General features: G+C 32.6%; 2 protein-coding genes across 3 annotated transcripts in view; one reads left to right on the top strand and one right to left on the bottom strand.

Annotated features, from left to right (window-relative positions):
• Positions 1–233: 233 nt before the first annotated feature.
• On the bottom strand, positions 234–892 carry LOC140438619 (uncharacterized). The gene is made up of 2 exons (XM_072528282.1): positions 601–892; positions 234–545 (listed from the first exon to the last, which is right to left on the bottom strand). The coding sequence occupies exons 1-2, from the start codon at positions 656–658 to the stop codon at positions 265–267; spliced, it is 339 nt and encodes a 112-aa protein (XP_072384383.1). The 5' UTR covers positions 659–892; the 3' UTR covers positions 234–264.
• Positions 893–7,490: 6,598 nt separating this feature from the next.
• The window catches only part of LOC140448122 (caspase-7-like), a 31,812-nt gene continuing 24,032 nt past the window's right edge, over positions 7,491–15,270 (top strand). Inside the window, exon 1 of one of the 2 annotated variants that reach the window (XM_072541200.1) lies at positions 7,491–7,651. In XM_072541200.1, coding sequence (XP_072397301.1) covers positions 7,546–7,651 — 106 coding nt within the window. In that variant the 5' untranslated portion in view covers positions 7,491–7,545. The remainder of the gene's footprint in view (positions 7,652–15,270) is intronic. The other variant, XM_072541208.1, reaches the window with a different exon arrangement.

Genomic DNA, 15,270 nt, shown 5'->3' with positions numbered 1-15,270 from the left:
AACATTTTTTACAAATAAACTACATTTCGTTCTACTTAATTTAATTTTTTCACTCGATAAAGAACCACTAAAGATCAATTTTGAGATGTCCACAACATGCTTGAAGGTAAAATCACAGTATAGTGCTATGCTAATAAAGAATTCTTTAGCAATATGCTGTGCTAAAATTATGTGCCACAACCCATAAGGAATATCTTAGATCAGCGATCATCACGTCTTTAGTAACATTTTTCTGTTCAAATAAAACATTTATTGTTTTGGTATTTAATCAGAGTTTAATTTATGCTTTACTGTTTTGGCATACTTTAGTAAATCGGACCTTTTCGTTGACAAATTAATATTACAGCAAATGTACTTAGCTCTACCGTCTGTAGTTTTTAATAACCATCCGGAGAAAAGAGGATCTTCTAACCACTTGATAGAAAAATACTGTTTTCGTGATTTGCCCTTTTCGAATGTCTTTGCTCTTTTCTTATCCAGCTCTTGATTTCCAGTGTCATGAGTTTCCTCAGAATCACTATTATCTGATTCTGATGCATCGTAACCTTAACAATAAAGCAATATGTTGTTACCGTATTGAATAATTTAATACAGACTTACCTCCTTTTGCTGTTGAAGTCGACGCTTCAAAGTATTTCTTTATGGTATTATCAGTCATTGTATGATAAAACAAAAAACAAACACCAAGCGATTAATGCGTTACAAATAAATAATACAAATACACCAACAGACCGAGAACCAGCGAGAAGAGAAACGAAATACCCTGCCGGCAAGAAAGCAAAAGGTGCGTGCATGTGAAAACATGATGTATTCCGGGGAAGTCCCGAATAAAGAAGAGCGCAAAACAACTGTCAGATTACAAGGCAACTCGTAATCAGTATCGCCACCACCGAACAACCCGAAGGTGCACTCCGATAAATTTACATTGGTAGCTGTCAGACAAATTCGGTGACCTTGCGCCATTTTTTTGGTTAGGAAGTCAGTATTTGCGATTGCACAAAATCAAATACTATGACTAGGGATGGTAAACTAATCCCGTACCAGTTACTTTGGAACATGTATTTTATTTATACTTGTGGAACTGATCCGTAACACCAATATAAACGAGTACGCGTACGCGTACATTGTAGCATTGTACTCGCACTAGCAGTATCTTACATACTAATATTTGATACGTAGTACTCGGTACCTCGGTAGATATTTCTAAGAGAACTCGCGGTAGGTGAAATATACACTTGGTTTGTTTTTGTTACTGAATGTGGTAAAATAACTTATTAATCATTTTTGTAGGTGTATGCATCTGGATAAAGTTTAAATTTATCTTAGCTGAATGTAATATGATATAAGGCGTTTACCAAATAAATATTCTAAATTGAATTGTATAAAGATCGTATTATGGCAAATTTGAACAAAAAGAATAATGTATATATATATATATATATATATATATATATATATATATATATATATATATATATATACTAAGATTTCGAAACATAAATTAATTTCTCAGAAATTAATACACCTAAAATTTATTATAATGATGTTATGCGTTTTCATTTGTTGTTATTCATATTCATTAGGAAATTGTATAAGCTTGTCTATCAGTGGACTATTCAACAAATATACATGAAAAATAAATAACAATTTAATCGTTTCATTGCATTTGTCCTTAATTTTTCTCGTGCATTTCTTAACGTTTACAAAGCTTTAGAGAAATATCAACAGACGGCAATTGGTGTGAAGTAGGCAAGACTATCGCCATTTTTTATGAACTTTTTATGCAATCTCTGAATAACAGTAATTTAAGTATTTGAAGTGAAACAGTCGTTTTAATAACTATAAAGAAATCTAACAAAATACAAATAATGTTATCGTTATGCTTAGATGTCTATTAAACGAATGATAACAAACTGATTTCCAAACCAGTATTTTTTAATAGGTATTTTTGTTTACGCGTATCAGTTTGACCTGATCCACAATAATACTTGGATCAACCACCTCTAGATCTGACAACAACAAACACAAAATAATCGTGTCAACGACGTGACTGAAAACTAAAACATGGCCGCTGACAATGCGCAAACCAGATGCGCGAACAATTCCCGCCGAGTCGAGTGCACCTTCGGGTTGTTCGGTGTCGCCACGTTCTTAAATAAATCAGATTTAAATATCAAATAAATCAATTCATGGTCATATAATATAATTGGACTTTTCGAAGAATACAATAATTGCTTTTTGTAGAGTATTGTATTTTTTAAAATAAATAGGATATATTTTATATTATGCTCGAGATAGTCACTACAAAATGGTTTTTTTTGTAAATAAGTTGCTACCAATGGCAACACTGTACTGAAGACTATTGAAGGACGCTAGGAATAACCTTTTACTCCGACATCCATCTACAGCTCACCCTTAAAAAATACTATCATTTTCACTCTACATGGAGAACATAGGTTAAAATGAAAGTAGAAGATTGAATTTCATGTCAATTCGAATTCCACCATTGTATAACGGCACATCTCATGAACTAGAGAAGGAGGAGATAGAACTAGATGTGGGTGCAGCTATTGTTACAGCTTTATCAAAATCAATACACCATTAGATGTCCATTAGAAACAGATAAAATCTTGAAAAAAGCAGGAAGAGGAAAGTACGACTACAAGGCGGATAAAGACAAAGGCATTATCGTCGTAAAATGGGCTGACAATAGAGTTGTATTGTTAGGAAGTACATTGCACGGAATAGGACCAGTAAATGCAGTAAAAAGGTACAGTAAAATTTCAAAAACAAAAATAGATGTTGCATGCCGCAATTTTTGCCTATATTGTTGACATGTGTGACGAATGCTTAGTTGTTGTACAGAATAGACTGTAAAGCTTTAAACATAAAGTTCATGCCTCTGAATAAATTTAGATTGGACATTGCAAAAGCATTATTTCAAGTTGGAAAAGGTTTCAGAGCAGGAAGACCAAGATTGTGCCAGGCTGCCATGTCCAGTAGTTAAACGGCCAAATAATTTAGTAAGATTGGATTCTTATGCACATTGGCCAATAGGTACATACCACAAAAGGAAGATGTAGGTACTGCATTAAAAATTGTAAACTGCTTTGTTTTCTTGTCACCATATTGTTGTAATAACAAAAAGTTTAGTAATTTTTGAAGTTTATTTTGCAGACCTTGTTACCATATGGTTACATTCTGTAATTTGTTGCAGGATAATGTTTCAGATATATAAATATCAATATTTGATTATACTGAACATTAAGAGACTGCTTATATAAATAACTTATTTTTTAAAACCATTTTAAAGTGGTGCCCGATAAAGGTTATAATATATAATATTAACGTATGGTTACATGTACCGATAAAGGGTTAATATGATTTTCGTGGTAACCATGTTGGATGAGCGCTTGTTTTGAAAGAAGAGAGTTCAGCTGATCTACTTGATCCTTGATCCTACTTGAATCATCACAAAGGTGTATTGATCTGAAAATACTAATAACTGAATTAATTTGTGAAGGTGGATGATTTGAGTTGGCATACAAGTAAAGCTTGGTGTGGATGGGCTTTCGGTAAACAGAGTAATGAAAACCTTGGAATTGATTTTCTTTATGAGAGTGTAGAGGAACAGTAGGGAGCTTCTCCATCGTGAACTGAATACCAGGACATATGCCATTCAAATGGTATATATCCCAGCTATAGAAAATGTCACACCGAGAGTGCAGTACGGCTAATATAGGAATGCACAATTGCCGGATTTCACGCCTTGTGCTTGGCGATACAAACAGGTCCAAGTGGTAGTCACAGAACCGTACCCAGATCTCTAGGCCGGGCTCTGTTATTTATTATAAAATAATATATTGATAAAATAATTGCCTTCAAGTAGCCAAATAGGAGGCATGAATTTGAATAAAAAGACCTTAAGTTTTTAGCGAGAATTTGATTATAAAACTGTATACTTTATTAAACTAACAAATGTATTTTAAATTACATTTCTTGATAGCTATAAATATACCGGGTGGAACCTCCGGTAACTCGATTTCCGTGCACCCAGCCCAATATCCAAGAAAAACTTTTTCTTTTGTAAATATGTGAAAAATTATCAGGAACGGGAATATCGAAAAAGCTTTGCACATTTTTTAATCCCGGCGATGTTATTAAAAAAACAAGTTGCGCACTTGAATCACTGCGAAATTTTAACACCTACTATGAAATTTTTTTTGTGGAAATCTGAAGTGCAGTTTTTGTCCTTGTTAAAACATAATGCAGTCTCGCATTTTTACACACAACATAAGTTTACCTAGTTCCTTGGCATAGCAACCTGGTAGTTTTCAGCGAAACCTTGTGTTATTCCATATGGGATAATGGTTTTCCTTGCCAACACTTGACCAGATGAGCAGGTATAAGGTTTATAGTGTAAGTTATTTAACATTATATTAAATTTATACTTTATTAAACTAACAAATATATTTTAAATTACATTTCTTGATAGCTATAAATATACAGGGTGGAACCTCCGGGAACTCGATTTCCGTGCACCCAGCCCAATATCCGAAAAGCCCATACTCTGATTGGACTGGTAAATGCATTTTATTGGTTATACAGTGTAAAATAATCGAGGTTACCCACAGATATTCAATTAATTATACTAAAGTCGTCCTCTACATCCGAGATGTCGGATTCGCTTTCGCTACTCTCCCCTGTGTTCGCGTGTATTATCAATTGGTCTACGTCATCTTGCAGGTTATCCGCAGTCCACATCTCAGTTTCCGTTTTCTCAACAACATGAGTGACATAATTGCGCCAATTTTGCTCTGTGACGCGTGCGAAACCGTCGTCGATCAACTGGCGTACCTCGTCGTTTTTAAAAGTGGTATTATGGGTACCTACATATCGCTTAACTTGGTTCCACACCATTTCTATAGGATTCAATTCGCAGTGATATGGAGGAAGCCTTAAAATATAAACATTATGTTGTCAAACATACTCATCAAGATGATACTTATCGTATTGATTTTAAAAGCACGCGCTGCTTCTAATAGCTCGGATTTCAAATAACACTCCTCGAAAAAAAATGTCTTTTTCCACTAGCCATTCCTTGATTGCAGCTTTATTCCAGGAATTGTTAGGGAATCTCTCTTTACGGGAGTGGTACGATGCATTGTCCATTACAATTACATTCCTGCGACCATTATTTGGTAAATTTGATATTAATGTCTCCTTAAACCACGACTCAAAATATGCTGAAAAACACGCTGTGTGCCAGGAAGGAAACCTCCTGAAAAACCTGCATGCAATAAAACATATCGTGGACCTCGTTTAGTAGGTGCTTTTAAGCCAGTACTTAAACCTTTGATAAAAGCATCACGACTGTTTTGTATCGTAGTATCGCACCATTCGTAATTTATAGATTGGCCAACATTAACCCACGATTCGTCCAAATATATGATATTGCAATGGTCTTTTCGCGAACGTCGTATAGTTCTCAAATAATTATGGCGCCAATGAATAATATCCTCTCGCTCCACCATGATGCTTCTTCGGCCACGTTTCTTATAAACAAATCCAATATCTTTCAGAAGTCTGTATAAAGTAGAAAGAGACAACGGCTGTATATTCTCATTACCTTGTATGAAGTTATGTATATGCTTTAAGAATGGCGGCAAATTTTTCATAAGAAATTCACAATGAACAATTCTCCGTAGAATACTTCTTACACCCTCGTCATATGTGAATATTCTAGAATTTGATTGACACACTCGTTTTTACGTTTTTTTGGCGAGATCAACGTTCCACTCTGTTCTTTTTCTTTTTTGAAATTGTAAATGCTTCTTTCGCTAACACCAGTCATCAACGAAGTACGTCTTACAGCAGCACTTACATTAAGTTGTTACGTATTTTGTAAAAACACAACACATTTAACACTACGAGTTTAGCGCAACCGTTAAATAATTCACCGGATTTAAACCTATGGGACTCCATGCTCTCTGTTGAAACTCGGACTAAATTTTGAAGTGTAGTTTCGTTTTCCAAAAGCACTTTCACCCTAAGCATGGGTAGGGGGTGAAATAGGGAAAGCTTGGAGTTTATCAAATACTAATTATGACAAACAAGTTTATGGCCATATTTAGGTGATTATGTTAATGATGGTAATTTGTAGCAGAAGTTTTACAAAAGAAATGAATACCTATTTATAGAAACAACATAACTGTATTTTTAATATTTTACATACAATAGAAAAAATCTAATTTCTATGAAAGAATTGGAAATTTGAATATTATATATATAATATTTATAAATAATATCATTTCCAAGTTTCCAAATTCTTTCCTAGAAATTATGTAGGTTTTTTCTATTTTATGTAAAACATTAAAACTACAGTTATTGTATGTTGTTTTTGTAAAGAGGTGTTCAAATGTTACTCTTATGAATATGATTCAATTGTATATCTCATGTTGACGTTTTATATGCAAAATTCATAGTTTTCGTTGTCAATAACTCATCAATGCCTTTTTATTCTACTGTATACGTATACATGATATAAAATATTTTACTCGTACTGCCGGCAGATGCATTTTATCCAAGCCGGTCCTGTGAGACAATGAGCAATCAACAGCTGGAGAAAACCGACAACCCTGCGCGTTTATTCTCCATAAGAAAAGCATTGCCGTATCTTATCCGTACTGCATCCTCAGTGTGACATTTTCTATAGCTCATCGGCAAAGCTAGGAAAGAACAGTATGCCGTTGTTTACTTCACTGCCCATTCTACCACATTGGTTTTTCCACTCTTTTAAAACTTTATTGTGGTATATTTTGAATAAGGTTGGGCAATACATAAGCCTTGTCTCAATCCCTTTTGACACCTCAAATTTTCGAGAGAGGAATGTACCGATTTTAACACAGCTTGTTTCTTATTGTACAAATCTCTTACAGTTTTTATGAGTGTGACTAATATTTTGTTTTTTTTTCTTTATGTTCAACTATTCTTAATCTTAACGAGAATCATATATTTATCTTAAATATACTTCTAGTTTTTATTTGAATTTTCATAAACTATGGTTTTTATTGTGTTTATCTTGTATTTTTACTGGTGGATTTCCTAGTCCGGGGTTAGCTGCAATATCAAAAGAGTTGTTTATATTGGTTAAGTATTTGTCTACACTGTCTATTTTTTATTTCTAAAACACCATTTTTGGATAATTATTTGACCTTTTAAATAATGGAGCTCACACGAAGTCTTATTAAAACCTTACGGAATCAGCTAAAATTTTATCTTCAACGTGGCCACAGTATAAAGAGGTTCCTCTTTGTGACGTGGCTACCATATTTTTGTATATATTTACTTAATTACCTTCTGTATCAAAACAAAGCGATACCAAAGGTGGGCCCCACGCTCGATATAATCTAATTTTTATTCATCTTAAAAACGTAAATTCGATGGCGAGTCTGAGATTAGATTAGATACGATATCTTTCCTAGAAAAACCAATAATGTAGTAAACCTTTGTCTGTGTGTGAATACACGTTTAGTGTAAATAACTATGGCTACGCAAAGAGACGCGGGCTCCTTTAAACCTTCCCTTCAAAAGCTTCCAACAACACCCCCACCCGAGACTCCACCAACGACAAGCAGGAGTCCATTCAGAGGTAAGGAAAAAAATATTTTAAGTATTAAATCATCGTTATTCTTTTATTTTTTATCCAAAAATTTAAAGACTTTAAGCTAGTGTTTGCTAAATTATTTTAAAAGGATCAAATGCCTTTGTCAACAGAAATATTTTGGTATGTTTAAGGTATTTATTCGTAGTTGATTTTGTTACAAAATTATCAGATAAAACCGTAAATTTTTGAACGTGTTAAAATAAAAAGACTAAAAAGAACGTAAACCTACCAATTTTCCGTAGCAAAATGAATCGCTATCGTTTTTGATCGTAAATATGGCTTCCTTTTCTTTATTCATTCTTCTCAAGACCTCGACATTTGTTACTCTCTCGGTCCATGATATTCTCAGGATTCTGCGATACATCCACAGTTCAAATGCGTCTAATTTTTTGGTATCAATCTTTTTCAACGTCCATGACTCCATTCCGTAGAACAGCACAGAAAGTACGTAACATCTCATCAGGCGAAGTTTCATTTCAAGGCTCAAATCTCTTCCGCAGAACACTCTCTCTTCATTTTAAGTGAATATGGATCTGGCTTTTTCTATTCTTATTTTGATTTCTGCTGAGCTATCGTTGTCTTCATTTATAAAAGTGCCTAAATATTTGTATTTGCTAACTCGATCGATAATTTCATTGTGTAAATATAAATTTTGGACATTTTGTGTTGATTTCGATATTACCATAAATTTAGTTTTCTTTATGTTCAAAGATAGTCCATATTCTTCGCTGCAGTCTGCTATCTTATTTACCAATGTCTGTAGCTCTTCAAGTGTTTCTGCGATCAGAACGGTGTCGTCGGCAAATCTCAGATTGTTTAATCTAACACCATTTATTTTAATACCTACGGATTGCTCAGAGAGATTACGTCTTCGGAATAGAGATTAAACAGTGTTGGTGACAGTATACACCCTTGTCTCACACCTCGCTTTATTTCAATTTCTTCAGTGGTATTATTCTCTACTCTCACTACTGCTTTCTGATTGTAGTACATATTTGCTATTAGTCGGATGTCTCGTTTATCTAAATTCTTTTCTGTCAGGAGTCTGATTAGGTGATCATGCCGCACTTTATCAAAGTGCAGCTTTATCAAAGGCATCTTATACAATTTACTATTTTAATGGGAAATAAGCCACAATTTTTGTTGACAATTAAATTTATTGACTGATTAACATGGTAGTTGCATCCATGCAGTCTAACATCTGGGAAAACAGTTTTGAGATGTTGAATAACAGCATTTTCAAAATCAAGCGTCACTGTTGTTGGTTTCCATCCGCCTAGTTTTTTTGTCAGTATTGTAAACAGCCCTCTATACGTTTTTTATTTTTTTGTTTGGAAGAAGCGCATACAACACAGGAACAGTTCTTGTCTACTTTAAAATGTACAATATAATGTGTCTGAATTGTCAATATGAATGAGTCAGATTAAATTAAATTATTAGAAGAATTTTTTAGCAAACAACATAAACAAAATTTGTTTTATTTTTATTCATATTATGTATTTTGACAACGGCATCCGATTTGGAATTCCAAACGTCAATAAATTTAATTTTTAACATATATTGTGGCTTATTTCCCATTAAAATAGTAAATTGCATAAATAAAATATTTACGAATTGTTGATTATTTCTACTTAAATTGGCTACCTTACTGTTTGTGTCAAGTGTTAAAAAGTATTATGAATTTAAAAAGCATAGTTCCTTCCCTAAGATGCCTTCATGTCTTTTTATACTTAATGTGTATTAGTTAAGTACAAACATTTAAAAAAATCCTTCACATTTTATTCAGGCTTAGGACTGGCTATGATGAATCATAGGCATGTTTAATTTTTTGTTTGTTTTTTTTTTTAGCTTTTTTTATCTATTTTTTCTGTTTTTATCTTTGTTTTTTTTTGTCATTTTTTTATTTTAATATCACGGACACCAAAAATGATTTTATATCACAAGAGCGCTGCAATAGTTCTGTTGCACTCTTTGTCCTATTATCCTGTTTGAATATACATTTTCTTTCGTTTCTTATTTTATAGGTTTAAGTCCATTCTATTTAATATAAAATCGAAATATTCTGCTTCTATTCTTAAATTTTTTATGAAAATATATATGTTAGGATGAGGTTTCTTTAACATTTTGTTTAACCGGTTGTTCCATCCTTCCACGGCATTATTTGTTCGGTGCCGGAGGCCATGGCAGTTCCACATATTCATGATAATCACTGGATTTTCTAGCCATTCGTTAACGAAGTAATCATCAAATTTTATCAAATTTTCATCTTCCGAAAAATCAGATTGAATAATTAGCCACTCGTCTTCTATTTGCTCCAAAGGTAAGTATGCCAATGCAGAACACATTCTTAAATGAAGTCTAACGTTATAGTCGTTAATGTATTATGTTGTCAGTCCGATCAACTGAATGTTCCTTCAAAGCGACTGATTAAAATGGTAGTTGCATCCATGCAATCTAACATCTGGGAAAACAGATTTGAGAGCTTGAATAACAGCATCTTCAAAATCAAGCGTCACTATTGTTGGTTTCTATCTGCTTATTTTTTTTTCAGTATTGTAAACAGTCTTCTATACGTTTTCATTTTTTTATTTGGTAGAAGCGCATACAACACAGAAACAATTCTTGTTTCGTCGTCAGTGCTGCCCATATCAACATGCACGGTATATATTTGTGTAAACTGTTTGGAAGAGCTCTTAAATGTACCGTCGACAAAATAATCTGTTTTTGTTGCTAACGTTTCCTTTGCTTTCGAAGTCGAAAACATAAAATTTTTTCTCCTTCTTCAGTTTCGTCAAAACACAAAAAACTCTGACCATCTTCTAATGTCCACATTTCCAGTGGGATATCTATTTCAATAGACGACGCTAGTTCTGGTCCGACACCAGTTTGTAAATGTCTTGAACGACAAAGTGTATACTTACGTGAGGCATACAAAGGAATTTCACTCACAAAATCGAGACCTTTTGTAAATAGTTTTTCGAACTATTCCCTGTAAATGTCTAGGGTTGGAGTGTTTTCTTCTCGAGCTCTCTTTTTTGAAATGTACGTAGCCTTTTTTCTTCTAAGAGAGCTACATCGGAGACACAGGTGTGTTGGTTGACTTCAAGTAATTCCGTCAGTTTTGTCTTCATCCTCCCTTTACAGTTGTGGTGACGTTCTTTTACACATACCCAAGTTACAACATCTTCCTGATTCTTCCTATATTTTCGATACTGATATCCAGCGTGAAGAGCAGAAGGATTTCCCTTGGTGGTTTCAATCACTTCAAAATTTTCCATTATTAAAAGTTGTTACGTATTACACTAAACAATCTCTCAAACTAACAATAAACAAATAATATGCATTTGTTTTAATATTTAGATTTTGGTAATTCTCCCCCAACCTTTATAATTAGGCCAATACAAACTTTCCAAAAATCCGTAATGAGGCGATTATTGTGGTTTAGTCATTACTGTTTTCATTACCTATTGTTCGAAATATAGATAAGCGGATTAAAATATTTAAATAGGGTCGACTGGGCCTGCTAATAACTCGGGTGGTTACTAATTTACGACCTTCTTAAATTTCTAGCTTTTAAGTAAAATGTCTGATCGCAAGTGCAACGTTACCTGCCAAAATATTTTGGATTGACCGCTTTTGCAACGAAAATTACCTTTACCGCATATGCAACGACAGCATCTGGACCTATTTCTTTTTCTACTACCGGACTGTTATCAGAATGGCCGTATGATCCCAATATCAATATTTACCTGCTACGTATTTTTATGATGAGTTTTACTAATCATTCATTTATGGGTTCTCATGGTTGTTTTGTTCTTACCCATTTTTTCTTTATTAGAATTTAATTAGAATTCTCACTTTGGCCGCTGCTCTTTCTTCCTTTTTTCCACTTCTTTTCCTTATATTGGACTTAATCTATGATACTGATTGCATTGTCCTAGTGTGCAGGCAGGATTGTTATAGATTCATCTTCCGTTGAGGGTTTGTAGACCAGGGAATATTTTTCCATGACACTGGTTGATAAAGGTATCTAACAACTGCTGTTGATAAATTTGGTGATAAAAATATGTAATAAACAGACTATGAAAATCATTAAACATAATTTTTTCTTATAAGTAATATGTAAACAATGTAAGATCGCTATTTTATTTTAAATACTAACAGCGAAAACAGGTAATTTAGATGGAAAAGTAACACAATTATAATGAAAAAATTTTGAAAATAATAAGTATATTTCAGGAGAAATTAACACATATAGATTTAATTTTCAAATAAAAAATTAATTTTTTGTAAATTTTATTGTTAAATGATATTGTTTTTAACTATAATACATAAATATTTAAGTTACCTATCATTTCATAACCTCTTCTATGTTTCTACTAATATTAATAAGAGAAAAGTAAAATTTTGCAAAATAAATATTCATTTTAAATAGTTTAAACAAATTACTTGGTTAAATAAACAATTCCCCAAATTACTAATTAAATGTTTATAATCTATGCAACGAGGTATACCAAATTTAAAAAAATACATAAATTTTCTGGAGATATTGCGACTTTTATAAATTAGAATTTATGTCTCCAGTTTTTGAAATGATAAAATCGAGAAATAAGAAAGGGCTAACTCAGGTTCTAAGGGTCGTTGGACATTGTATTTTTTTAATTCGTTTAAAAACGAAAATATTTCGAATAAAAAAGCCTTTCTCTTCAATTTGCTGCTTTCAAAATGCATGTACAGCTAACAGTTTACGCATAATAACGTTATAGATAAAAGGTTTCTGAGAAATACAATTTCAACTTTGAAATATCTGTTTCCATTTCCATTTCCATCATATTGATAGCACATTATGTATGCAAATCCCTAAACTGTTGATACGGGTGACTCAATGAAAAATAGATATTTGTCAACAAGTTTACAGAAGTATATAGGAAAACAATTTTAAATTGAGTATGACCACCAGGTATAAAGGTTGAAGCAGAATAGAATACAATAGTTTTGAGGGTTACTAATCCCTAAATAAAGTTGCCAGTGTCGGAGTGATGGAGAATAGGTACTAATGAATTTGCAAGAAATGTGAGATGTTTATTTTATTGGTTATATATAAAATAATTTGTGGCCGTAACAGGGGCCGATTTGTAAAAAAATGAATATTATTTTAATTAAATTCCATTTCAGGTTCACTGCTTTCTTTAGAATCTAAGGAATTTTCAACTCCAATGTTAATTATTACCGGTTCCAGCATTGCATCAGTCATATTATCCAAATTCCACATTTTATTTTCTTCCTTGTGAGCATGACTAACAGCATTTTTCCAATTTTCTGGAGTCACTTTTGATAAGGAATGTTCTAATAATTGTTGTAAGTCTTCTAATTTAAAAGTTTTGTTGTTGCGTCCGACTTCACCCTTTACTTGAGACCATATATTTCTATCGGATTCAGATCACAGTGATATGGAGCTAAACGTAAAATAATTACATCACGGTTTAATGCCATTTCATCAATTATATATTTTTTATAAGCTGCTTTATGTTGCCTTACAATAGGTAATAATTTTTTTTTTGTCGAATTCTCCTTGTACTTAATTGCGGGTTTATCCAACCATTCGATTATCTCTCCTTTTTTCCATGCCGTTGTTGGCAATTTTTCTGCTAGTCTTGAATGGTAACTAGCATTATCCATGACTATGACAGAATTTTTTGGACTTAAATCATACATTTGCTCAAAATATTCTTAATAATCCACCATTGACAAAACCGTATTCGTTTCCAATATGGGTTATTATGAGTCTGCGTCCTTTTCCAACGGGAATATTGTTTATTCCAGTAGATACACCTTCGATGAATGCCTGACTTAAACTTTTCACATTTGTATCAACCCATAGATATGGTACAGTATGACCTTCATTTAGCCAAGTCTCGTCCAAATAAAAAAAAACGGGTGTGGCAGTCCAGTGGGACTGCCGGTAGAAGTTATACTTCTATAACGCGTTCGTCGTAACAAATTTATATAGGAGTAAATCTGCACAATCATTACATATGTAATGCTATAGGTAAGAGAAAGCAGAAAGCAGCCTGTGGCAGCCGTAGCTCAGCGGCTATGTTACTGGCTTAACAAGCTGGAGGGCCTGGGTTCAAATCCCGGCACCGACAAAATTTTCAATTTATAATTTAACTGAGCTGCCACCGTGCTTCGAAGGGCACGTAAAGCCGTCGGTCCCGGCTACGAAAGTAGTCGTTAAGTCATGTTAGGGGCGCTTGCGCGACCTGAAAACCCTAACACTAGACCTTAGCCAGAAGGTTACACGAACTTTACTTTTTAGCAGAAAGCAAAAAAGAGTTAGGTATACAGGTATATGGTGCATCGTTTGCTGTATATAAACATTTAACTTATAGGAGTAATAGGAGTATAGTAAGTAAATGAAGGATTGAATCAATATTTTAATGAAAATATATATTTTTATTTTCATATAAGTAAGTATAAAAGGACTTGAATGCAAAAAAATTTTTTTACACATACTCTGCAGTAAAATTCATTGTTAATTGTGTTATTAATATAAAAATACAATACAATACACTGCAATATAATTAAATATAATAATACAATACAAATTAAAATGCAATATTCATAAGTATTTGAAAATGACAATATACGTAATATACTTACGCATATGTTTACATGATAAAAATATTAATAAAAAAAATATTGTTTAGTGATACAACTGTCAATTTATCTGACATTGACAAATACAATTTTTAATTGTTGTTTGTTGTGTATATAAGTACACATTTGAACTTTCCTGAGATATTTACCAGTTTTAATTTATAATTTAACATGCCTAACGAGGCTTGTTACTCCCGTGCAAATTTCCACAGTCAAACGCGCGTATAGAAGTATAACTTCAAAAACCAACAACTCGGATTATGTTGTAAATTTTCATTTTATTTTAAAATTTAGCATTTTTGCGTATATTACATATATTTAATAAAATTAAATGTGGGGTTTTTAAATATTTCAAAAATAAAAAAGGAAATTCATATTGGGATTCGAACTCACATCCACCAGCGTATGAACCAAACACGTAAAATATTTGCCAATAAGACATGACACAAACGGATTTCAAAATTGACAGTTCTAGGACATACAGTGATTTATTGAGATTATTATTTTGAAATACAAAAGACTAAAATAATTATGAACATTTAATAAATAATACAAAACATATCACATAAATAATAATAATAAATATTATATTATATATATAATATTATCTATATAGAATATATATAATATTAAATATATATACAAAAGGAACATTTTTATTCTCGAGAGAGGAAGAGAGAGAAAATATATCTTCTGTCTCTCTCTTACTCATTATCTTACATATGTAATGATTTCAGCGATTCACTCCCGTACAAATTTCCAACGTGGAGCGCGCGTATAGAAGTATAACTTCAAAAATTGTTTTCCCTTCTTCTCGGTACTTTTTAATAGTTCTTAGATAATCTCGTTTTCAACATACAATGTAATCTTTTTCAATTAAAATGTATTTTCTTCTATTCTTTTGCCAACGAAATCCCATCTCTCCCAATAGTCCCCATAATTTC

The sequence above is a fragment of the Diabrotica undecimpunctata genome, chromosome 1, assembly GCF_040954645.1.
Source record: "Diabrotica undecimpunctata isolate CICGRU chromosome 1, icDiaUnde3, whole genome shotgun sequence".
Taxonomy (NCBI): Eukaryota; Metazoa; Arthropoda; class Insecta; order Coleoptera; family Chrysomelidae; genus Diabrotica; species Diabrotica undecimpunctata.
The sequence above is the reverse complement of the archived record's forward strand: the minus strand, read 5'-3'. Positions and strand labels throughout refer to the sequence as shown.